This window comes from Sesamum indicum, linkage group LG2 (genome assembly GCF_026168435.1).
Source record: "Sesamum indicum cultivar Baizhima isolate 11 linkage group LG2, ASM2616843v1, whole genome shotgun sequence".
Lineage (NCBI taxonomy): Eukaryota > Viridiplantae > Streptophyta > Magnoliopsida > Lamiales > Pedaliaceae > Sesamum > Sesamum indicum.
In genome coordinates, this window is record NC_142658.1 from 19,978,036 (window position 1) to 20,001,332 (window position 23,297).

Below are 23,297 nucleotides of genomic sequence, written 5' to 3' on the forward strand. Positions count from 1 at the left end.
GGAGACGCCCAACTAAGTGAATATCGTTGTTTGGCCGCAACTAAGGAATTGGATTATTCCTGAAAGCATTCATGAACAGGATCAGGATACATGGCCTAAGTGTCAACCCTAAAGATCAACACAAAACTGGTGGCTTGTTGTTGCAACAGACATTGTCACACTCACAGGCTTAAATTCAAGGCTTAGTTCTATTTGACCTGGTGATAACTAATGTTAGATAACTTAGACAGTGGTTCAAACCGAAAGGTACCATTGTTGAAAGCAAGTCATGAAAACTTAAGTTCAAATCTTTGAATTTGTGGGGATTTCTTGAAATTCATAATCTGATTTTTTGAAATTCAAAGATTAGAATGAGGGAGGAAAAAGGAGTTTTGATTCGCAGCAGCAAATTCTTGTATTGGACATTCATTTCACATTCAAATTGCCTCTTTAATCAAAATCAATTCCCAATGCTACTGTTTCAATTTTTTTTAATATAATTTGATTGCAATTCTGCCGTTAGTGGATAATTAGTGCTGTAACCTTCAAGTTGAAATGAAGGCCATTAAGGCCGTGTTCAATTCCTGCATTCATTGGGAAGAAATGACCCTCTATATAAAGCTGCAATCCCTCATTTGATAACACACAACATTCTCACTTCTCCCTAAACACTCTCTCAATTGCCTTCTTTCACTTGGCATTCGTATTTCTTTCAAATTTTGGTATTTGAGTCTCTTGTTTCGATAAGCTTCTGAGTGTTTGATCTAGGTGTTCTTAGGTATAGTGCTAAAACTGAAAGAAATATAATCATCTTATCCTGGGAGAAATTACGTTGAACTCGGTGCACTGCTGATACGGGGCGTATATTTTCTTCAAGGCAAGCAGCAATTCTGCGATTCGGTTAAATTAACGACTTTAATTGGACTGAGAATTGTTACGATACAATTCTCGTTGTAAGTTTTTGATTTAAATTTCTTGTCGTAAATAGCGTTTCTAATTGCTTTATGTTACTTGTTCTAACGTGGTTTTATTGCTTTTGATTTCTAAATCCGATTGTACTATTTCAAAACATCGTTTTCATTACTTGAAACCAAATATTTTTCCAACAGGTTTACCTAAATTGTACTCAAAAGAATAGGGTAGAGCTTGGGCCTTACCTATTTGAGACCCATTCTCTTTTTCTTTTACAATATGGCTAAAAGATTATAAGTTCTCAAATTATAGGTTTACATTCAAGTCAAATAATATATGTTACCAAAATAATTTATAAGTGGATTTTCATGACCGGTCGGCAGATAAACTAAAATTAATTACTCGAATTTCAATAGGTGCAAATTGAGAAATTTAAATAATAAACTTGATTTTATCCAAACAACGGATCGATATTAATAAAATTTTAAATAAGAATCTTAAACTTATCCAGATAATGGACCAATAATATTATTTTATCATGAAATTGAGACAAATTCAAAATAAAAATAAAGACGTAAGAGTTGGTAAAAATAAATAAAATTAAGTATAATCGATCTAACTTTCATTTAGATCTCTTAAGTATCATTTGAATTTGAATTTGTTTGCATTTCGCTTTGATTTGGTGAATTTTTAATAATTTGAGTTCAAACAAATTTTATTTATTCCATGTATTAGTCAAATTTAACTAAATTAAGTTACTTCATATTTTTTTTATTTTCTAAATGTCAAGTTAAAATTTGTTTAATTTGATCATAATTTGAGCAATTACGGAATCAACATGAAAAACTCTAGCATATTTGATCAAAATTTAAATAAGTAATTAATATAAATAAGATATGTAATGAAATGATTTTATACTATTTAATTTTTTAAAATATTAAATAGATTTAGTCGATTGATTTACTAAAAATTAATTAAGAAATAAATAAACATCTTTGAGCTTAATAATATCAATACTCATTGGTATGATAGGGTATCAAGTCATTACCCATACCCATGGGTATTTTAAGGTATTAGACCCTACCCATGTTCAATCATTTAATTTAATGAGTACATGATAATGCAGGATCTTTTAGTCCTTTTGGGTAGGGTATGGGTCTCAAAATTATCTTTGAGTATGAATAGGATAATACTTATCCATTAACAAGCCTATCAAACATCATACATTATTACCAGTGATTGGAAATGCAGTTCAAAGAGCATCATGCAATAATAACAATACAACAAACTGAAGGTGAGGCTATTGTATTCCGTGAGGCAATTCTTCTTGATCACAACTCCGGCAACTTGCATCCGCATGTTGAGCTGCCGATCGGGTTTCAACCTTAGAGTCCAGAATCAGGTTGTCGATCCCGACAGCAGCAATGATGTAAGAGGAGGAATGCTCGGCCAATATGTTATGAATGGTGGAGAAGGGCCTAATAGCTATGCTCAGAACTCATCCTACCAGGTATATTTCCATTTTGTATTCTAGCAAATGGCACTGTTCTGGAGAAGAACCAAAATTCTTCTTCTTTTCTTCTTTATTAGTAATGAAGTTTCAAAGAGCAAAATTTTTTGAGAAATTTTTATTCAAATCAGGTTTTGGCTTAACCAAATTAAGTGCAATAAACTTGCCGCATGATTAATCACCTTCCTGAATTGTACCCAATCACACGTCAAGTATATTACAATTGTCGTATAATTGGTCACATATGGCCAAGCCCTATTCCATATTTTCCCAATTCTGAGTAGCATGTGTAACATGTTCTTCCTTAAGCAGGGAGGAGTTATAGACGTGGCAAAACCAATACTCGAAGAAGAAATTTCCAGAAAACTAGATATCAAACACATTTCTTCTACATTCAGGATTGCAGATTTTGGCTGCTCAACGGGGCGCAACTCTTTTGCAGCTATGCAAATTATAGTGGAAGCTATCAAACGCAAATTCGAAACAGATGGAAAAGTTATGCAGATCCCTGATTTTCAAGTGTTCTTTAATGATAAAGTCACCAATGATTTCAACACTCTTTTCAGTTCACTTCCCCCCCAAGGACTTTACCATGTCACCGGAGTGCCAGGTTCTTTCCACAGCCGCCTGTTGCCGAGAGCTTCACTTCATTTTGGCTACTCGTGTTTTTCACTTCACTGGCTCTCTGAGGTGCCAAAGGCAGTGCTGGACAATACATCTCCAGCGTGGAACAGTGGGAAAGTTCACTATTTTGGAGCAAGGAGAGAAGTGTGTGAAGAGTATGCAAATCAGTATGCCAAGGATATAAAGTCATTCTTGGATTCTAGAGCAGAGGAGCTGGTGCCTGGGGGGCTAATGGCCCTTCTTGTCCCTGCAGTCCCTGCTTCCTGGAATCCCAACTCAGCGTACACAGTGCTCACCGAGGTTTATCATCTCGGTTCATGCCTCGTCGACATGGCAAAAAAGGTAAAGTTTCAAGACCCATCCTGCAAACAAGTTTAGTTGACAACTTCTAGAGGTGGCTCTTTACCTTCAATTCTGATTGTTCAAGTTAGATGAAAAGGGAAGTGAAAGGAGGAGGAGAAGTAAAAAGGGGAGGGGGAAGGAAAGCCAAAGAATAATAGTTTTACTTCAATTTGTTTGGTACAATTGGAAGTGGATAAATTTTAAATATTTCTTTCTTTTATACGAGGAAAATAAATTGAGAAGAAAGGTCTATTTTTTATAATTTTATTGAATAATCCTTCCTTCATTTTGTATTAATAAATAAATAAATTAATATTATATTAATATAATTTTAGTATATTAAAAATTTAAAAACCTTATTAACAAAAATATTTTTCAAATAAGAATAAGAATATTTTTATTAATAAAAATATTTATGAAAATGAGTATTGTTCATTTATTCTAAATTGTTCAGTTTTAATAAAATAAAAATTGCTGATAAGATTGTTTACCTGATTATTAACTTTGATGTAGTAGTTTTCAGCAATTTATTATCTTTTATATGGCAATTATGTATGATATTATCAGCGGAAAGAAGAAAAGAATTGGAGAAAAATTTTATATAGATATTTATATAGGTAATAGAGTAAATAAAAATTCTTTTTTATTTTTTTAATCTTATACTTCCACTTTTTCACCTAATTTTAGATGAAAACAAAAATGAACTTCAAATGGGTTTCATATATATCGAGTTTTACTAATCTCTATCTTTTCCCCTAACCAAATATTAAATTATCTCTTATGCATTGATTTTTACTTCCACTTCTCTTATACTCCCACTTTCCTCCTCAACCAAACACAATCTAAGAAATAGTGGTGATGCCGCCTATTTGAATTTGTACAGATATGGTCTATGACGACTTACAGCCCTCAAATTTATGCCTATATATGTAAAGGTGCAAAATCTTGATATGGACTATGCAAAGATACCAAGAATACCTATTTTTACTAAGTGACATAAGTTATTACTCTCAGGGAAGATTCTACGAGGACAAGATAGACTCCTTCAACTATTCAGTATATTTCCCCGTCCCTCAAGAATTGAAGGCTATAATAGAGAAAAGCGATAATTACATAATGGAAAGAATGGAGATACTAGACAATCCAGGGAAGCGCAGCTTGACAGGCCCCAAAGAGCGTGCCTCATACTTGAGAGCAGTCAATGAGGGAATGCTGGTAAATCACTTTGGAACTGAAATAATGGATGAATTGTTTGATCGCTACACCAAGAAACTTAAAGCTTCACCACTTTTCTCAGACCCCAACTCTGACAAAACCATCCTAATATTTGTCCTCCTCCAGCGCAAGCCAATCATGTTTTTCTAGTTCTTGATTTAAAAAATTGTGACTCCACGACTATAAGATCATGGGTTCAATCCTCACCAATTAACGCGGAATGTTATTTTGTTCTAATAATAGTTGTTGATTAGATATAATTATCTAAAATTATTAATTAATATATAATTGTTATGACTATCAATAACTGTTATTTATAAATATTTGATATCAATTATAATTGATTTATTAAAGTAAAATAAAATAATAGTTGAAAATGAAAAGAAAAGAATTGATGGATGTGATTAACTAAAGACAACCAGAAAACCCTAGCTATCATCAAAAAGTAGAGTTCATTATCCTGTTCATGATAAGTTGTCTTAGGCATCGTGGTTTATTCTGACTCGTTAGCAAGGCTCTAATACATATATTTCTTATCTAGAGGGAAAAAAAAATTATGAGCAATGTAGTACTATTGTTAATAATAAGAAGAAGAAAAAGAATAAAGAAAATCTTGAATGCTCATTTTGAAGGGATGCCAAACCATACAATCAAATTTTTTCATATTTGTTGAGAGATAATTTTAATATAAAAAAATCATATATTGTAATATGAAAGGATCAATCATATTTTTTATCCCTAAATATAGTCATTTATTCTGCTTGAGAGAGAGAGTCCCAAAGGTGCTACTCTGTTTGAGAAGAAAATCATGTTTTTTTCCCTTTCTTATATCTTTACTTTTATTGTTTTTACTATTATTTTATGGATTGAATCAATAATCAACCTATATTAAATTCATCTCTCACTCATAATAAATACCAATTTTGTTTAAATCTCACCCATAGCAATTCTTTTTAAATTATAACATACTAGTTGAACTGAATTGAACCCGTGTGTCTTAACCCACATTAATTTTTTATAAAACTAGCTCCAGACTAATGCAAAATAAAACAAGCAGTAATGTTTAACAACTTGACTACAAGATGCATTACTTCCACTTTGTTATCCACTGTAGTAATATAATAAATCTTAACACGTCCAGGCTACCACTGAGATTTCAAGATCCGAACAGGCAGCCAAGAAGTGGAAGGAGAAATTGATGGTGTAACTAATATTCGCCATGGCCATGTGGTAGACGCACTTCGGTATTGCCCATCATACCAACAAAGCAAGAAGAATCTCTGGAAGATCGCAAAAAATGACTAAAGGATAATGGTTAATCCACAGTTCTCCAGCAGCACTGGTGACATTTCTAGGATAAATTGGCAGTTGGGAGTTCGTTATGAGCCAATATCAATGGTAACAGAAGGGCGATTTGAATGTCGGGCTATTTCAGTGCCCTTTTTTTGATCTATTACTCTTTCCTGACTTTCCATGCTTCCGCGACTTCTTTAACTTCCACTTGTCCACCCCAGCTGGCCGGTTTACTTCTTCAATCTCTCGAACCTTTCGTTTCCTGCATAGAGATGGTACATAAGAAAAACAAATTAGAGGCCTAGCAGGACCATGATGCCATGACTAGCTTATTTTCTCTTAATAGAGTTAGCAACGTGTACGCATAAAAGAATGCTTGCTGCACATCACTCTGTACTGTATCTAAAAATAACAGGATGGAGCATTGTGCAGTATCTAGCAAATATTACATACCTATATTCACGAAGGTTACCATCGGAGAGCAGCTCATCAGCAAGGGTTGTTTTCCTCTCCTTCTTAGTAAGTCTACCAGTAAAGAACTCAGTTGCTGACTCTATAACAGTGCCCACCTGATATATCAAAAAACTTCAAACATCTCCATCTTAAGATCAGTGAAATATTATATTTTTACATCACAGGATATACTTGCCTGGAAATACTTGGGAAGTGTTTTTGATCTAGAATCACCCTTCTTATAGTGCCTTTTGGGATCTACTGCACTCCTCAACTGTAACAATCACCACGTATCACTTTTTGCCAAGAAATACTTTTTCAAAAACAAATTGCAGTAGATTAAAAAAGCTGTAATACAAACTTCGCCTCCTGAAAAACAGGAGGAACCAAAATGTCTACCTTCATAATAAAGATTAACTATAAGCAAAGAGGCTGGGGGAAAGAACATTAATAATGCCTTTCTCTTCCTTATTTCTCATAGAAACTGAATCAATGACCAAGATCACTTGTAGGCCAATCCAATTCAAATAAATGTCCAAAGAAACGGAAAGCCTGTTCCAAGGTACTAGTGGAAGAAGCAAATAGACTCATATTCTACAGGTAAAAATTGTTTGCTTTCATTAGTCACTCTAATATCACAATCTCTACATCATGGTGGTCCTCCAATGACTATACAGAACCTCACAAAGTAGTTTCATAACCAGTTCCAGAATGTAACTTACCAACAAAAAGAGAGAATCTCATCCATAGTTCATATGAAGTTTGTTTTAGGCACTGACTTTTCATTCCTAGTCTTATAAGCAGCACTATACATCTACAAAATGGCCAGCAAACATTAATGGACATGACATCAATATTCAAATGAGCTTAAGTGTCCAATCATCCTACACAACAGTTAGAACAATTAGATGCTAAGCTTCATCTACCTCATGTGTATGTGACGTGACATGTGAGCAAAACATAAAACATTGACTCCCTATTATCGGTAGAATAAATTGTTCTACATTACTCAATTCCAAAACTTCTCAGTTCCCACAAAGAGGCAACTAGGGAAAGGCCTGGCTTCATTCCCCTACCACACCTCCCCCCAATTGAAAAAAGAAAAAGAAAAAGAAGAAAACAAGAGAATTCTCTAACCCATGCATGTTATCCTTCAAAGTAAATTATGAACTTCACAAAATGAGATAGCTGAAACAATTTGAAATGCCTGATAAGTAATTATGGCACACATACACACAACATATCAAATATGCATTGTTTTGCATTATACGGGCATAAGAAACTATAAAGCTCATTAGAGTTTGGTTCATATTATAGTTACTTAGTTTGGCAGCCTCCATAAAATGCAAAACATTCAATCAAAAACTAATTTGTGGTCATACGCTGTCACCGATTTCTACCTATAACTAACATAGATGAATAATTCTACTGTCACAAAATTATGCCAATGTCACCAATTACCTCCTATAACCAATACATGAACATGTTCAAGAATGTTGTGTCATGATACGCCATGCTAAATGCAAGACAAAAAGTGCGAATGATGCAAAATTGTGTTTCAAATATTTTGATCTTATACATATAGGACTATGAATGAATAACCATATGAAAACACAACAAAAACAAAAAACTTGGTGGAACATTGACAAAGCAAATAATGAACAGCACCTTCAATAGCTGGAGATCTTTTTTCAGCTCCGGGGTGATTGTTTGAGCAGGCATATCAAACCTATTGCAGAACACCAATCCACATTACAAAATCAAAACTTTCTGGTCATAACCACAAAAGCAATCGATGAAAATAAAATTTAAGAGGGAAAACTGGAGTGAGCACCAATTCTTGCCGGCAGTATCCTTTACTTGTTTCTTGGACAATTTGTTGAGCTTTCTGGGGTCATTGGGAGGAAGAAAAAGACCATCAATGAGTTGAGAATTGGGTTTGTAAAGGGCACTGGTTTCAGCTTCCTTGGAAGAGATCTTTTCAACTTTGGTAGATGAAAAAGCATCCAGTTTAGGTTGCCATGAAAGCCCTATCACCGCGTTGTTTTCCGACATCCTGACATAAATTGAGAGGATGTAGGGTTTTGAATGGTGCGAAGATGCAAACAAATGGTTAACTATAGCAGCAGTCTGAGGAATTAAATAAGCTACTTTTAACAAGTTAACAGATTTATATGGGTCTCAAAAATTGCAGATATCATAACTAAAAGTCTATTAGTAAAGAGGTAGGGATTAAGTATGTTTTTGAGCCTTAGTTTTCTCTTAATATCAATTTTAAGAGCATCTTATCGTGCTCTTTGGATTACTTAAAATATGTGTAGACTAGACATAAATAAAATACCAAGTCATCTTTCATTCTTTCTATAACTAATATAATAATATTTAGAAGTATACAAGCATCAAAATTATCAGAGATTTAATATGATAGGTTATTTTGGAATAGCAGTAATATATTACAAGGACGTTTTCTTTCATAAATTAGATTAAGCTGTAGAATTTGAGGGCCTTCCTTCTTTAACAGGCAATGCACATGGGATGCTCACTGTAGTACTTACTGAGCACCATTGCTATATACTAGGGTTTTTATTCTTGGTTATGGTAATTAGTCATGACAAAGAATCAATTTGTAATATTACTTACATCTAACAAGTAGCTCAATGAACATATTTCTCGTCATAGTTGTATATATATTTACATGTATATATAAATGTATATGTATATCTATATGTGTATACTTGTATTTTCATATATAAAAACTTTTATTAAAGTCATGGACTCATGGAGTTTTGGCATATACATGGTTTCAGGAATTGAATTAAAAGTAAATGTTTTGCCTTTACCTGCCTTACTACTTTAGTTTGTCTCTCTACTCCTCTTTTTCTTCTTTTGTATTTTGGGATCTCAGGCCTATACATTCAGCTTTTATCTCTATCTTTTCTTTGTGAACTAATGAAAAATCAAGAATAGTTTGTGGAAACAACAATCAGTCATCAAGCAAAGATAAAGAATTCTTTTAGCTTGTGGAAAGCAAATGTTCTTCGATGCATAGTTTCCATGCTCAGCAAAACAATTTGCTCAAGAGAAATTATGCATCAACTTAAAAACAGAGCTCCACAGTTACTTCTTGGTTCCAATCAACATATATCAGATGCCCGTAACTGCTTAACACACCTTAGCCACTATCTAGTCTGTACCAGTACTCATCGTCACCTATCAGTTCATTCAGTAATAAATCGTTTCAATTCCTACTCTAAAAAGCGCAAAACACCCATGTGCTTCTCTTCAAGTTAAAAAAGTACATCTTTCACCAAATATAATCTAATACAAAGGAGATATACAAAATATAACAATCATGAAGCCATATACAAAACATAACAATGAAGCCACACAATTGAAGTGATAGTTGAAACCAAAAGCATATACAAAGAAATTGAAGAAAACATTCCTACCTTGAGTGAGTAGGGTTTTTATCAGGATTGAGACCTTCCGATTGAAGGGTGTTCAGAAGCGGCGGATGGGCGGAGTCACCGGACGGTGGAGACCTTTTTATGCTGTGTCTGGTGGCGGTGGGGGTCTGCGGCGATGGTAGACTTGCCTGAATTCTTTTCTCCTACGCGCACGAGATGCCTCTCTCTCGGTCTCTCTGACTCTCCTCTGGACCTCTGGTGAGGACCGCAGAAGTCACTAAGGTAAGTAAAAGTGTTACACCTTCAAAAAGTGTCGAAAACCTATTAACACTTTCTATGTTAATTTATGTATTAATTGTTAACTTCCGTTGTTTGAAGCAATAATATGAGATAGTGTCCTTTATATATAAATTGAATAAGCATATTTTTGGAAAATAATATGCAGACATAACAATACCCCCTCATGCTTTATTATTAAAATAATATACAGTCTATTATATTATTTATAAATTTATATCGAAATTTAGTGATTCTCATTATTAATCTAAAGATATTAAAATATAACATAAATTTATGTGTGTCATATTAAATAATTATTTAAAAAAATACTAAAATTTACTAAATTGTTGATTAAGCTTGTTTTGTATAAAAATTAAATGTACAAATAAAAATACAATAGCTTATTATTATTTAAAATAAAATATATGATATTGATTAATAATCATAATATATGGTCAATTTTGAGTATAAAATTAATAAAATATTGAATATGGAATTAAAAAAATTTAAAAATAAAAGTATATATAAAAAAAAAAAAAAAAAAACTGACGAGCTATAAATAGAGAGCATTGAGCTCGAATCGCACTCGAATCAAATTCAAAATCGAGCCAACTCACAAAACTCGTGAGTCGGTTCGACTCCTCTGCCATCCCTAGACCAGATGTCCCCAAAATACAAGCTACAGAACTTAATTAAGCAGACAAACACAGAAAGAAGAAAAAGAGTATAGATACAAACTAAAGTAGTAAGGCAGGTTAAAGGCAAAACATTTACTTTTAATTCAATTCCTGAAACATGTATGTGCCGTAGCTCCCTCGGTCCATGACTTGAAGAAAAGTTTTATATACTAAAATACAAGTATACACATATAGATATACTTATACATTTATTTATACATGTAATTAATAAATCATTTATAAAAATATATTGATGAGTATCCAAATATCGCACCTACAAAAGGACCGAAACGCCCCTCATTAAGGGCATTATAGTCATTTCGCGATCAGGATCCGCGTACGTTGTAGCAGGCGGGTCGCAGTTGACCCGACCCGGATCGCGTACACCGACCGAAGACCCGGATAATGACCACCGTTCGATCAGGACGCGCACCGACGAGATGAGGCCACGTGGCCCAGTACTTGACGTACAACTGTGTTCTATAAATAGACCCCGACGCACCATAAATGAGGTAACTGATACGTATTAATTGAGACCGAATTTCTAGATCGCACCTATTTCTCTCGATCAACCTAACTTGAGCGACGGAGGGTCATTGTCGGGGACGTGCCCGACGAGCTCACGGTTCGTGTTTTAATTCTCAGGGAACCCAAAATCTGGTCTTGGACGAATTGACATTCTGAAGGGAGATCGAATCTCGAGATCGCATTATTCGACCCGGATCATATATGTACAACTATAACGAGCAATATGTTCATTGGGTTACTTGTTAGATGTAAGTAGTATTACAAAAATATGATTCTTTGTCATGATTAATTATCATAATCAAGAAAATATAACATAACTATAAATGTTCTTTTTATTATTTGAAAAATTACCGATACCTCATGATGTTCAATAAAATTATATAATTTTTAGATGGGGGATTTATGTCAACTTTGTCCTTACTGTATTTTTTTATCTTTTTTTTAAAATAAATAATTATAAAAAAATCGGATGAGGTGGATGAAAAAAAAAATATAAAAATAGATTGTTCACATAGTCCATAATTTTTTTATATAAAACTTTAAAAAATAAGTAAAATTAAAATTCATAATCATAAATGTATTTTGGTCAGTTCACCATAACAAAATAAATGAAAATCTAACTGATTGAGTTAGTTATTGGATGACTGTAAAAATTAGGAAAGCGTTGATAATTTTTCAAATAAATGTATTTGTAATCATGCCAAACCTCATAAAGGATCGTTATAATTTATCCAAATTTTTATGATTACCTTCCTCCCTTGTAGGATTAGAATGTTCTCGATCATAGAAAATTAACCTAGTACCAGACTTACCAATATGCTTGTATACATAAAGTAAGATGGTATGTAAAAGTTGTAAATTTCGAAAGAAATTTTCGATAATTGTTAAAGAAGGAGAAATATAGTTCATATATGCAAATACTAATTTTCAGGGGATATTCACACCATCAGAAGCATTATAGAAGGATCACTCATCTATACAAACAACATTAAATGGGAACATTCTTAATTAAATCAAATTTGGTCGAACTAAATTAATCACATAGCAAGTGTGACGATACACATGAGCAGGATGGATTACGTTCTCTACTTTTGATCATAGTAAATCAAGAAGCAGAACAATATGATTCTGGTTTGCGCTGGAGGAGGACAAACATTATAATTGACTTGTCACAGTCGGGATTTGAGAAAAGCGGTGAAGCTTCAAGTTTCTTTGTGTAGCGATCAAACAATTCTTCAATTATTTCGCTTCCAAAGTGATCTATCAGCATTTCCTCAGAGACTGCTCTGAGGTATGCAGCACGGTCTTTTGGGCCGATCAAGTTGCGCTTCCCTGGATTGTCTAGGACCTCCATTCTTTCGATTGTGTATTTGTCGTTCCTCTCTATTATGGCCTTGAATTGTTGTGGGATGGGAAAATATACCGGAATGTTGAAGGAGTCTACCTTCGCTTTGCTGAATCTTCCCTGCAATAAGAGTCTTTTGTTTTGGTGATTTTCGTCCTACAAGTTGTTATATGATGAAATTGAGAAATAGGCCGGAGAACCTCTTTTTTCTTTTTCTTTTGCATAATGGGTGTTGGACTGTACCGTTTTCGCCATGTCCATGAAGCATGTACCAAAAAGATAATTCTCGGTGGTCATTGTGTAGGCCGAGTTGGGATCCCAGGTAGCAGGGACTGCAGGGACAAGAAGGGCCATTAGCCCTCCAGGCACCAGCTCCTCTGCTCTAGAATCCAAGAATGACTCCATATCCTTGGCAAACTGATTGACATACTCTTCACACACTTCTCTTCTTGCTCCCGCATAGTGAATTTTCCCCTGGTTCCATGCAGGAGACGTATTGTCCAGCACTGCCTTCGGTACCTCCGAGAGCCAGTGAAGGGAACAACTGGAATAAGCAAAATCAAGTATAGCTTTCGGCAACCGCCGGCCATGAAAAGAACCTGGTACTCCAGCAGCACCATAAAGTCTTTCTCGTGGAAGTGAATTGAAAAGAGTGTTGAAATCATTGGTGACTTTATCATTAAAGAACACGTAAAAATTCGGAATTTGAGAAATTAATCCCTCTATTTCAAACCTCCGCCTGATGGCTTCAGTTATAATTTGCATGGCTGCACAAGAATTGTGCCCCGTTGAGCAGCCAAAATCCGCAATCCTGAAAGTGGATGAAAGGTGTTTGATATCTAGTTTTCTGGAAATTTCTTCCTCAATTATAGGTTTTGCCACATCCACAAATCCCTTCTGCATTTAAGAGGCATGTTACATATTGAAGGTTTTGTGTCAAAATTGGTTCATAAACAGTGTGGTAGCTGGAAAATGAAAATGGATAAATATACCTGATAGGATGAGTTTTGGGCATAGCTATGAGGTCCATCTCCACCATTCATAGCATAGCGGCTGAGCATTCGTCCAAGTGCTGGAGATCTGATCGAGCAACGCCTCCACAAATATGGTTGGAACATCTTCATTTTCTCGATTTGTTTATACACATGTATTGATTCTTCATTTCAGCATTAAACTGTATTTATGGTCAGCACTAACTAACAATATTGCGCGTACGAAAATAGAGGATACCAACTGGCACAGTTTGGTGTTTATCTAACCGTGTTAAAACTATAATTTAGGTATTCGATTCGGTTATGATTTAGATTGTCAAATAATTGAATACCAAATTCTTCTTCTTCTTCTTCCTTTTTGCAGTGCCTTTTCCTGTCCAATAATTGAAGAACCATATAATCAAAAGTAGAGATTATGATCCATCTAGCTCATAATAAGCTTGTGTATGCAATTATCGAAATTTACAACTTTTACATACCATCTTACTTTATGTATACAAGCATATTGTTACGTTTGGTGCCAGGTTAATTTTCTGTGATCGAGAACATGGGATGTCGTTTGTATCTAATCCTGCAAGAGAGGAAGGTAATGCTAATGTTCGGTAAATTACAACAATCTCTTATAAGGTTTAGCATGATTATAAATACGTTATATTATTTGAAAAACAATGCTGCTCTAATTTTAGTGTCGTCCAACAGCTCTAATTTTGTTAATTATGAAATTAATAATACGTTTTTATAGTGAACTAACTAAAATACCCATATGAATATTTTTAAATTATAATTTTATTTATTTTTTAAAATTTATAAAAATAAATTATGGACTAAGTGAATAAATTTTTTATAGTTTTTATTTTTTTCATCCATCTCGTTCGATTTTTTTATAATAGTTTAATTTTTTAAAAAGAAAAGACAAAAAAGTACAATAAAGAACAAAATTGACAATTTTAGTTCTCCATCCAAAGATTATATAATTTCATAAAATATTATGGGTATAGATATTTTTTCAAATAGTAAAGAGAGTATTCATAAATATGTTAAATTTTAAAAAAATTTATTGTAATTCATCCTAAAAGTATTTCAATATGTGAAAACTTAAAGATGAGACTTTTGTAGTTTTAAAAGAGGGAAGAGTACAAACAGTAGCTACAATTACTCTGATATTATATCTATCCTAATATATAAAGAAAAAAAGATCTTTTTCAATTACAAACGGCAATCTATGATACCACGACACCAATTTTTTTGTTATGTCGATTACTCCTAAGTTAGTGTTCCTTTTTTTTTTTTTTTGTGAAATATCAGGTATGTTTGTCTATATATCTTATTTTTATTTACGATATATTATAAATATAAAAAATTATTTATTATATACATACATAAATAATTTATCACGCCTGCTAGTGTGTAATGAAGTTAATTGTAGTAGCACACCACAAAGTTCGCTCCTGAACGAAGCTATTGGGGCAGCGGGTCAAACTCATACAGCAACAATTATAATTTTCGGCTATGTTATTAATGTCACAATTCGTATTAGACAAGAGATCAATAAAGAGGGATAGTCGACGCTCCATAATTTTTTGTTTTCTATACAAATTATTCTTTTATGTCTTTTGAAAAATTGCACATATATCCATCAAAAAAATTAACACTATTTACATGAATTATTTCTATTTTTTCAAAAATTACACACTTTAAAAATATCAACAACATTATATAAATAATTTATATTTTTTGACGGTCAGTGATGGTTTTTATAATCACACAAAAGATATAAGTGGTTTCTAAGGATAATTGCACTTTTGGTCCCACCGAATATGCTCATTTTCACTTTTGATCTCCAAACTTTACGGAATCGACACTTTTAATCTCATTTCTAGTTTGGTAAAAACATAAGTGGTTTAAAAGTAATTATTTTCCTAAGACTATTCAATTTAGCTTTTGTTTGTTTTTTACTTTTTTTAACAATCACTAACCACTTTTTATTCTGATACAACTTTTAACTTTTGTTTACAAAAAATCACTTATCAAACAACAGAAATTTTCACATATACACCCTAAATAATACACAATAAAAAAGAAGAAGAAGAATAAATTATAGTTTTAACACAGTTAGGTAAACACCAAACTGTGCTAGTTGGTATCCTCTATCTTCATACGCGCAATATTGTTTGTTAGTGCTGACCATAAATACAGTTTATTGCTGAAATGAAGAATCGATAGATTTGTATAAACAAATTGAGAAAATGAAGATGTTCCAACCATATTTGTGTAGGCGTTGCTCGATCCGATCTCCAGTACTTGGACGAATGCTCAGCCGCTACGCTATGAATGGTGGAGATGGACCTCATAGCTATGCCCAAAACTCATCCTATCAGGTATATTTATCCATTTTCATTTTCCAGCTACCACACTGTTTATGAACCAATTTTGACACACAAAGCCTTCAATTTCAAGTATGTAACAACCTCTTAAATGCAGAAAGGAGTTGTGGATGTGGCAAAACCTATAATTGAAGAAGAAATTTCCAGAAAACTAGATATCAAACACCTTTCATCCACTTTCAGGATTGCGGATTTCGGCTGCTCAACGGGCCACAATTCTTGTGCAGCCATGCAAATTATAACTGAAGCCATCAGGCGAAGGTTTGAAATAGAGGGATTAATTTCTCAACTCCCGGATTTTTACGTGTTCTTTAATGATAAAGTCACGAATGATTTCAACACTCTTTTCAATTCACTTCCACGAGAAAGACTTTATGGTGCTGCTGGAGTACCGGGTTCTTTTCATGGCCGGCTGTTGCCGAAAGCTACACTTGATTTTGCTTATTCCAGTTGTTCCCTTAACTGGCTCTCGGAGGTACCAAAGGCAGTGCTGGACAATACGTCTCCTGCATGGAACCAGGGGAAAATTCACTATTTGGGAGCTAGAAGAGAAGTGTGTGAAGAGTATGCCAATCAGTATGCCAAGGATATAGAGTCATTCTTGGATTCTAGAGCAGAGGAGCTGGTGCCTGGAGGGCTAATGGCCCTTCTTGTGCCTGCAGTCCCTGCTTCTTGGGATCCCAACTCGGCCTACACAACGACCACCGAGATTTATCTTTTCGGTTCATGCTTCATGGACATGGCGAAAGCGGTACAGTCCAACACCCATTACGCCAAAAAAAATGTCTCCTGCCTATTTCTCAATTTCGTCATATAACAACTTGTAGGACGAAAATCACCAAAAAAAAGAGCTGTTACTCTTATTGCAGGGAAGATTCAGCGAGGCGAAGGGCCATAATAGAGAGGAATGACAAATACACAATCGAAAGAATGGAGGTACTGGACAATCCAGGGAAGCACAACTTGATCGGCCCCAAAGACCGTGCTGCATACTTCAGAGCAACCTCTGAGGGAATGCTGATGGATCACTTTGGAAGCGAAATAATCGAAGAATTGTTTGACCGCTACACAAAGAAACTTGAAGCTTCACCGCTTTTCTCAGATCCCAATTGTGACAAGTCAATTATAATGTTTGTCCTCCTCCAGCGTAAACTGGAATCATATTGTTCTGCTTCTTGATTTACTGCTTTCTTGCTTTGGTGGATGTCATCAAAGAAAAACAAGAAGAAAAACCATATGATCAAAAGTAGAGATCATGATCCATCCTGCTCATAATAAGCTTGTGTTAGAAGTTGTCTCGTTCAATCAGAAAATTTTAACTTAAATTGAGTTTGGTAGGACTTAAATTAATTGTATGGCATTTTTAATACACTTATGGTATGATTGGTCTAAAATTCTAAAAGTATAACCAATCATATGGAAAGTATGATACACTATTACACTTGCTTTATAATTAGTTTAATTTGACCAAACTTGGTTTAATTAAAAAAAAATTGTTTGTAAAGATGTGTGATCCTTTTCTAATGCTTCTGATGATGTGAATATCCCCTAAAAAATAGTATTAGCATATATGAACTATTTCTCCTTCTCTTACAATTATCGAAATTTTCTTTCCAAATTTTACATGGCATCTTACTTTAAGTAAATCATGCATATTGGTAAGTCTGGTAATAGGTTTCTATGATCGAGAACATAGGATGTTGTTTGTATCTAATCCTGCAAGGGAGGAAGGTAATGATAAAGTTTGGTTAAATTACAATCATTTCTTATGGGGTTTGGCATTATTATAAATGTGTTATATCATCTGAGAAATTATTAATGCTGCTCTAATTTTAACAGTTGTCTAACAGCTAACTCTATCAGTTAGGTTTCGTTCGTTTTTATCATGAACTAACCAAAATACCTATATAATTATATATAAATTATAATTTTATTTATTTTTTTAAAATTAAAAATAAATTATGAACAAAGTGAATATTTTTTTATAATTTTTTTCATCCACCTCGCTTGATTTTTTTATAATTGTTTAATTTGAAAAAAAAAACACAAAAGGGGCAAAGTTGACAATTTTAGTCATCCATCCAAAAATTATATAATTTCATTGAACATTATGGGGTATAGGTAATTTTTCAAATAGTAAAGAGTATTTATAATTATGTTAAAAATTTAGGAGAATTTGTTGTAATTCACCCAAAAAATATTTCAATATGTGAAAACTTAAAGATGAGACGTTTGTAATTTTTAAAGACGGAAGAGTACAAACAATAGCTACAATTATTCTGTTATTATATCTATACTAATATATATAAAAAAAATTTTATTCATAAACGGTGATTTATGACACCACGACATCAATTTTTTTGTTGTGTTGATTACCCCTTTTTTTTTCTTTTTTTTTGTGTGAAATGTCATGTATGTTTGTCTATATATTTTATTCTTATTTACTATATATTATAAATATAAAAAATTATTTATTATATACACGCAAAAATAACTTATCACGCCTGCTAGTGTGTAATGAAGTTTTCGTGTTTTAGTGGTAGAGAATTGGCATACTCTTTCTTTCACCTATGAAGTTGATTGTAGTAGTACAACCATATAGCCAAACTCATACAGCTACAATTATAATTTTCGGCTATGTCATTAATGTCACAATTCATACTAGACAAGAGATTAATAAAAAGGGATAGGTCTACACTCCATAGTTTTTTTTTTTATACAAATTATTCTTTTCTGTTTTTTGAAAAATTACACATACGTCCATCAAAAAAATTAACACTATTTACAAAAATCATTTTTATTTTTTCAAAAATTACACATACATTTTAAAAATGTCAACAACATTACATAAGTAATCTTTTTTTTTTTTTACAGTCAGTGATGATTTCTATAATCATACAAAAGACATAAGTGGTTTCTAGGGATGATTGCACTTTTGGTCCCATCGAATATGCCAATTTTCACTTTTGACCTCCAAACTTTACGAAATCAACACTTTTAATCCCAAATTCTTAGTTTTTAGACACATTTGATCACACGCTGTTAGTTTTTAACAGCACACTCACATGAATAGTCAAAAAAATAGAATCCACAAAACCTTTTCTTCCCCTCTGCCCATATATACATAATACATCCACAAATCTTCCATCAAAGCTCCAAAAGTCTGCCACAAAATTTTACAGCCATTTTTTCTGGATTTTTCCCCCCATATTTTAGGCTGAAAAACCAAAGGCCAATTATGTCGCAATCCTCTCAGGATACCATAAATATTGAATGCTATTATCATAAAGATGCTCATTTGATGACCTCTTAGATAAGTGACAATTTTGATAGGAGGTTTTATACCTATTTTTCAAGGAGGCAGAGGCAATTGTGGGCTTTTTAAGTGGTTAGTTCCATCAACGTATGCAAGCGATCATAACAATTCCTGATTTATTGCGTTGAAGGAATGTACAAGAGAAAGAAACTAAGTAGAAATAGCCATAGGAAAACCCAGATGATGGTTAGTAATGGTCAATATTTTGCAAAATGATCTTTCAGTAGTGGTCGATATTAATTAACTAAATTCCTATTTAGTTCTTGTGTAATCTGTAATATGAAATTTGTTAGATAAGTGCCAAGAAAACTGAAAAGAGTGAGTGTTTGACTTGGGGTTAGAAATTAGGCGAAAATAGAAAAAATAGGGAGTTAGATTTTTTTCTTTCTTTTTTTTTTTTTTTTTGTCTGAAAATTGCATTTGAAAAGTCCGCAAGTGACCCCTCTTATGTCAACGCCATTCAAAAATTAGGATTGGGGTCGAAATTATTGCTCCGTAAAGTTTCAAATCAAAATTGGGAATGGGTCTGTCCGGTGAGATCAAAAATACAATTTACCTGTGGTTTATGTAAATAAATCATAGATCATAGGATGTAAAAATGTACTTTTATAAATAAATCATAGATCATGAGGTGTAATTACACAATAAGCAAACTATCCCAATTAGGCCCATGTTCTGCTCCTTCATTGGCTTTACCATTGAAAGAAGGAAAATTTTTACCTAAATTAGGTTTGGTCAAATCAAATTAATTGTAGAGTAAGTATAATACACTTATCATGTCATTGATATTTCTCATGAATTGTACAACCACAATGCAACAATTTACTATCCTTGCTATGTAACTTATTCGAATTTATAAAATTCAACTTAAATTAGAATTTTTCCTTAATCACATAATCAAACTATTCATCCTAATGATTATGATTATCGGCACTTACGATCATTGTCACAAAACTCGGCATCCAAATGGAAATCAAAACTTACAAACTTGAACAAGCAATAACGTGTTTTTGTTCCCCACATGATCAGCAACCCAAAAGATACTTACATAATAAATACTCAACATTTTTTTTATTACCAGCAACTGCATATATGCCAAACTTTAATACTATTATTAATTCACAACATAGGATGAAACATCTCAGAAAGAATGATCCACGTCAAGGTCTTCTATCACTCGGTCATGATCAGACGATGGTCTTATGACTTCTTGGACTTGGAGTCTACGACCAAATGATTACTTTTATCTGAATAAATAAGATTGGCAACACAAAACGTTAGACTTGTTGAAGTACTGGTTCCAATTGAAATCTTCTAATACTTAAGTTAGTATGGAACTCGAAAATAAAAAGGTCGCAAAGTGAGATTTGATAGTAATAAATACCATACCTACTGAAATAGCTCAATTGATATTTATAAAAGTTTTTGTACCAAAAGTCGTATGCACAAACCACATGTCATTTAAAAAGCCATCAAATGAGAAAAAGATTTATGGTTAATAATTCATTCAGCAGGTCATGAGAACCGGGTTCGACCCCACCGTTCAAAAAGATGCGGACCTATGAATTGGAGTTTTGTTATTTTTGGAAGGCAAATCTGTTGTATGGGGCTTATTCATTGTATTTCTTGTGTGTTACTAGAAGTATGAGATATATTTTCAAGCAACATAATTGAATTGATTGCGTAATGCAGCGTAATGGCTGCAAATTGGTCAGTGGTCATAGCCGCCTCCCATCACTCTGTCAATTTGCTTCTAGGCACGTATTTATGACAGCTAAGTGAACATATTAAGTGGGATACACTGTTAGATCATTATATAAAAATGCAATTATTTTGATTTTTAATATTATTACATTATGTAATAATTCATCTGATAACATATCCAAATACGTAGCATGAAATGTTTCGAGTTAAATAGTAGCAAAGTATTTGAATTATATGTCACCACCGGCAATCTGCATTATAATTTCAAATCTCTACCACTTGTCTGAAATGGAGGCTTCAACAGAAAATAATGTCAATTGCACTTGTGATGTGACTGGTGTACAGTTGAGAGATAGTGACCAATCGCGATACAAGTACAATAAATGCGGGATGCTAAATATGAACTATCCGCCGTAGCTGAAGCAAGCATTTCTGGAATAAAGATGGATGTGCATAAATAACAACTCCAGAACACACAGACACACACACGCACACGAACCTGTAGAGAGATGGCTCAATTGTATGCCATGGTGAACTGCTTCCAATATCCACGGATGTCGATACGGAGGACGTTGAGCTCCCCGCTCGATTCCAGGCATAGAATCCAGCTCAATCCGGGTGAACAAACTATGGAAACGTCTGTATCGAACCTCTATGCCATGAATGGTGGAGAAGGACCTACTAGCTATGCCCAAAACTCATCCTACCAGGTATGTAGTTTCTGATTCAAACACATATCATGGTATTCACTAAGAAATCACTGAATCAGGGAGGTAAAAATCTACTTTGAAGTTACTAACCTATCTCATTTTTCCGGCAGAGAGGAGTGGTAGATGTTGCAAAACCAATCATTGAAGAAGAAATCTCGATGAAACTTGACGTTAAGCAGCTTTTGTTAACCAACACAAAGTCTTTCCGGATTGCAGATTTTGGCTGCTCAACAGGACATAACTCATTTCCGGCTATGCAAATAATCACCGAAGCTGTTGAGAAAAAGTTCCAGACAGAAGGATTAAATTCCCAAATCCCAGACTTTCAAGTGTTCTTTAACGATCAAGTCATGAATGACTTCAACACCCTTTTCCTTTCACTTCCACCCCAAAGGAGTTACCATGCTGCAGGAGTTCCCGGTCCCTTTCATGGCCGCCTCTTTCCGAATGCTTCCCTTGATTTTGCTTATTGTTCTTGTGCCCTTAACTGGCTCTCCGAAGTGCCAAAGGCAGTGGCAGACCATAATTCTCCAGCATGGAATAATGGGAAAGTTCACTATACAGAAGCCAGACAGGAAGTTTTTGAAGCCTATTCAAACCATTATGTCAATGATATAGGGGCGTTCTTGAACGCTAGGGCGCAAGAGCTGGTGCAAGGAGGGCTAATGGCACTTCTTGTTCCGGCAGTACCTGCTTTTAAGAATTCTGGCACATCCTACACTACCCCAACGGAGATGGATCTTATAGGTTCTTGCCTAGTCGACATGGCCAAGAAGGTAAATTCCAGCACTAACTTGACATTAGAAACATACGATCCCCTATTCTTTGCCTCGCAAAGAACCATATGTCTCCCTCTAAACACGTTACAGTATGTAAGAAACCGCAAGATACAGAAACCTCCAGCCATTAAAATTTTCTACAGGCAAATTCTATCAACCATGCAGTTGTATTGATCAAATCACGCAGCTTCAAAGTTCTAAAACTACTTTGATTGCAGGGAAGGTTTGGAGAAGAGAAGGTAGACTCGTTCAACTTTCCATTGTATTTTACCATCCCAGACGAATTAAAGACAATAATAGGGAGGAGTGACAGTTTCAATATTGAAAGGATGGAAATACTAAACAATCCAGGGAAACGCACCTTGCGCAGCGTTAATGCACGAGCCACATACCTCAGGGCAGTCTTTGAGGGATTGTTGATAAATCACTTTGGAAGTGAAATCATGGATGAGTTATTCGAGCTGTACACAAAGAAACTTGCAGCTTCACCGCATTTCCTAGACCCTGACAATGAGAAATCGATAATAATATTTGTCCTTCTCAAGCGCAAAGTCGAATGATATTGTAACATGGTTTCTTCCATCTGCGACACGACTACATCTGAAGTAGCATTGGCTTGCTATTTTATAATATTAACTTCCACAATACTGCCCATCCATACAAGCTAAAGGTTTGTAGGAGAATAAAGCTGCACTTTTACTCAAAAGAGCATCAGAAGAAGCATTAGGATCCTTTTAATAATGCAGCATTCATAGTGAAGGCTACCATTGTAACCGGGGATGGATTTTCTCAGTGAATCAAAAAGTTTCAGCGCATAATGCATCAACAATATCAATTCAATGTATGCG

At 34.0% G+C, this 23,297-nt stretch overlaps 5 protein-coding genes across 10 annotated transcripts; 3 read left to right on the top strand and 2 right to left on the bottom strand.

The window, feature by feature from the left end:
• Window positions 1-1,818: 1,818 nt before the first annotated feature.
• On the top strand, window positions 1,819-6,306 carry LOC105156274 (loganic acid O-methyltransferase). Of its 5 annotated transcripts, XM_088877477.1 has the most exons (4): window positions 1,833-2,401; window positions 2,714-3,367; window positions 4,382-4,582; window positions 5,724-6,306. In XM_088877477.1, the coding sequence occupies exons 1-4, from the start codon at window positions 2,249-2,251 to the stop codon at window positions 5,787-5,789; spliced, it is 1,074 nt and encodes a 357-aa protein (XP_088733603.1). In that variant the 5' UTR covers window positions 1,833-2,248; the 3' UTR covers window positions 5,790-6,306. The 5 variants fall into 5 exon arrangements, with proteins under 5 accessions (XP_011070669.1, XP_088733604.1, XP_088733603.1 ...); XM_011072367.3 differs by lacking the exon at window positions 5,724-6,306 and having other exon boundaries at window positions 1,819-2,401; window positions 2,800-3,367; window positions 4,382-4,822; XM_088877478.1 differs by lacking the exons at window positions 4,382-4,582; window positions 5,724-6,306 and adding an exon at window positions 4,251-4,374 and having other exon boundaries at window positions 1,831-2,401.
• On the bottom strand, window positions 5,576-10,028 carry LOC105156275 (rRNA-processing protein fcf2). Its single transcript, XM_011072368.3, has 6 exons — window positions 9,778-10,028; window positions 8,163-8,384; window positions 7,997-8,057; window positions 6,525-6,602; window positions 6,329-6,444; window positions 5,576-6,137 (listed from the first exon to the last, which is right to left on the bottom strand). The coding sequence occupies exons 2-6, from the start codon at window positions 8,381-8,383 to the stop codon at window positions 6,014-6,016; spliced, it is 600 nt and encodes a 199-aa protein (XP_011070670.1). The 5' UTR covers window position 8,384; window positions 9,778-10,028; the 3' UTR covers window positions 5,576-6,013.
• Window positions 10,029-12,196: 2,168 nt separating this feature from the next.
• On the bottom strand, window positions 12,197-13,793 carry LOC105156276 (loganic acid O-methyltransferase-like). The gene is made up of 3 exons (XM_011072370.3): window positions 13,557-13,793; window positions 12,808-13,461; window positions 12,197-12,684 (listed from the first exon to the last, which is right to left on the bottom strand). The coding sequence occupies exons 1-3, from the start codon at window positions 13,686-13,688 to the stop codon at window positions 12,325-12,327; spliced, it is 1,146 nt and encodes a 381-aa protein (XP_011070672.2). The 5' UTR covers window positions 13,689-13,793; the 3' UTR covers window positions 12,197-12,324.
• Window positions 13,794-15,689: 1,896 nt separating this feature from the next.
• LOC105156277 (loganic acid O-methyltransferase-like) lies at window positions 15,690-17,123 on the top strand. 2 transcript variants are annotated; one of them, XM_088877819.1, is made up of 3 exons: window positions 15,690-15,934; window positions 16,038-16,696; window positions 16,768-17,123. In XM_088877819.1, the coding sequence occupies exons 1-3, from the start codon at window positions 15,803-15,805 to the stop codon at window positions 17,117-17,119; spliced, it is 1,143 nt and encodes a 380-aa protein (XP_088733945.1). In that variant the 5' UTR covers window positions 15,690-15,802; the 3' UTR covers window positions 17,120-17,123. The 2 variants fall into 2 exon arrangements, with proteins under 2 accessions (XP_088733945.1, XP_011070674.1); XM_011072372.3 differs by having other exon boundaries at window positions 15,703-15,934; window positions 16,038-16,691; window positions 16,810-16,990.
• A 4,157-nt stretch (window positions 17,124-21,280) lies between these two features.
• Window positions 21,281-23,284, top strand: LOC105156279 (loganic acid O-methyltransferase). Its single transcript, XM_011072373.3, has 3 exons — window positions 21,281-21,670; window positions 21,781-22,446; window positions 22,668-23,284. Exons 1-3 carry the CDS (start codon window positions 21,470-21,472, stop codon window positions 23,007-23,009), a joined length of 1,209 nt encoding a protein of 402 aa, XP_011070675.1. The 5' UTR covers window positions 21,281-21,469; the 3' UTR covers window positions 23,010-23,284.
• The last annotated feature ends 13 nt before the right edge of the window (window positions 23,285-23,297 follow it).

Coding starts and splice junctions, on each gene's coding strand:
- LOC105156274 (XM_011072366.3), top strand. CDS start 2,249: ATGTTGAGCTGCCGATCGGGTTTCAACCTTAGAGTCCAGAATCAGGTT. Junction 2,402..2,713: donor CTCAGAACTCATCCTACCAG/GTATATTTCCAT, acceptor TTCCTTAAGCAG/GGAGGAGTTATAGACGTGGC. Junction 3,368..4,381: donor TCGTCGACATGGCAAAAAAG/GTAAAGTTTCAA, acceptor TATTACTCTCAG/GGAAGATTCTACGAGGACAA.
- LOC105156276 (XM_011072370.3), bottom strand. CDS start 13,688: ATGAAGATGTTCCAACCATATTTGTGGAGGCGTTGCTCGATCAGATCT. Junction 13,462..13,556: donor CCCAAAACTCATCCTATCAG/GTATATTTATCC, acceptor TCTTAAATGCAG/AAGGGATTTGTGGATGTGGC. Junction 12,685..12,807: donor TCATGGACATGGCGAAAACG/GTACAGTCCAAC, acceptor CTCTTATTGCAG/GGAAGATTCAGCAAAGCGAA.
- LOC105156275 (XM_011072368.3), bottom strand. CDS start 8,383: ATGTCGGAAAACAACGCGGTGATAGGGCTTTCATGGCAACCTAAACTG. Junction 8,058..8,162: donor GATACTGCCGGCAAGAATTG/GTGCTCACTCCA, acceptor GTTCTGCAATAG/GTTTGATATGCCTGCTCAAA. Junction 6,138..6,328: donor GGTAACCTTCGTGAATATAG/GTATGTAATATT, acceptor ATCTCTATGCAG/GAAACGAAAGGTTCGAGAGA.
- LOC105156279 (XM_011072373.3), top strand. CDS start 21,470: ATGGCTCAATTGTATGCCATGGTGAACTGCTTCCAATATCCACGGATG. Junction 21,671..21,780: donor CCCAAAACTCATCCTACCAG/GTATGTAGTTTC, acceptor TTTTTCCGGCAG/AGAGGAGTGGTAGATGTTGC. Junction 22,447..22,667: donor TAGTCGACATGGCCAAGAAG/GTAAATTCCAGC, acceptor CTTTGATTGCAG/GGAAGGTTTGGAGAAGAGAA.
- LOC105156277 (XM_088877819.1), top strand. CDS start 15,803: ATGAAGATGTTCCAACCATATTTGTGTAGGCGTTGCTCGATCCGATCT. Junction 15,935..16,037: donor CCCAAAACTCATCCTATCAG/GTATATTTATCC, acceptor TCTTAAATGCAG/AAAGGAGTTGTGGATGTGGC. Junction 16,697..16,767: donor GACATGGCGAAAGCGGTACA/GTCCAACACCCA, acceptor AACAACTTGTAG/GACGAAAATCACCAAAAAAA.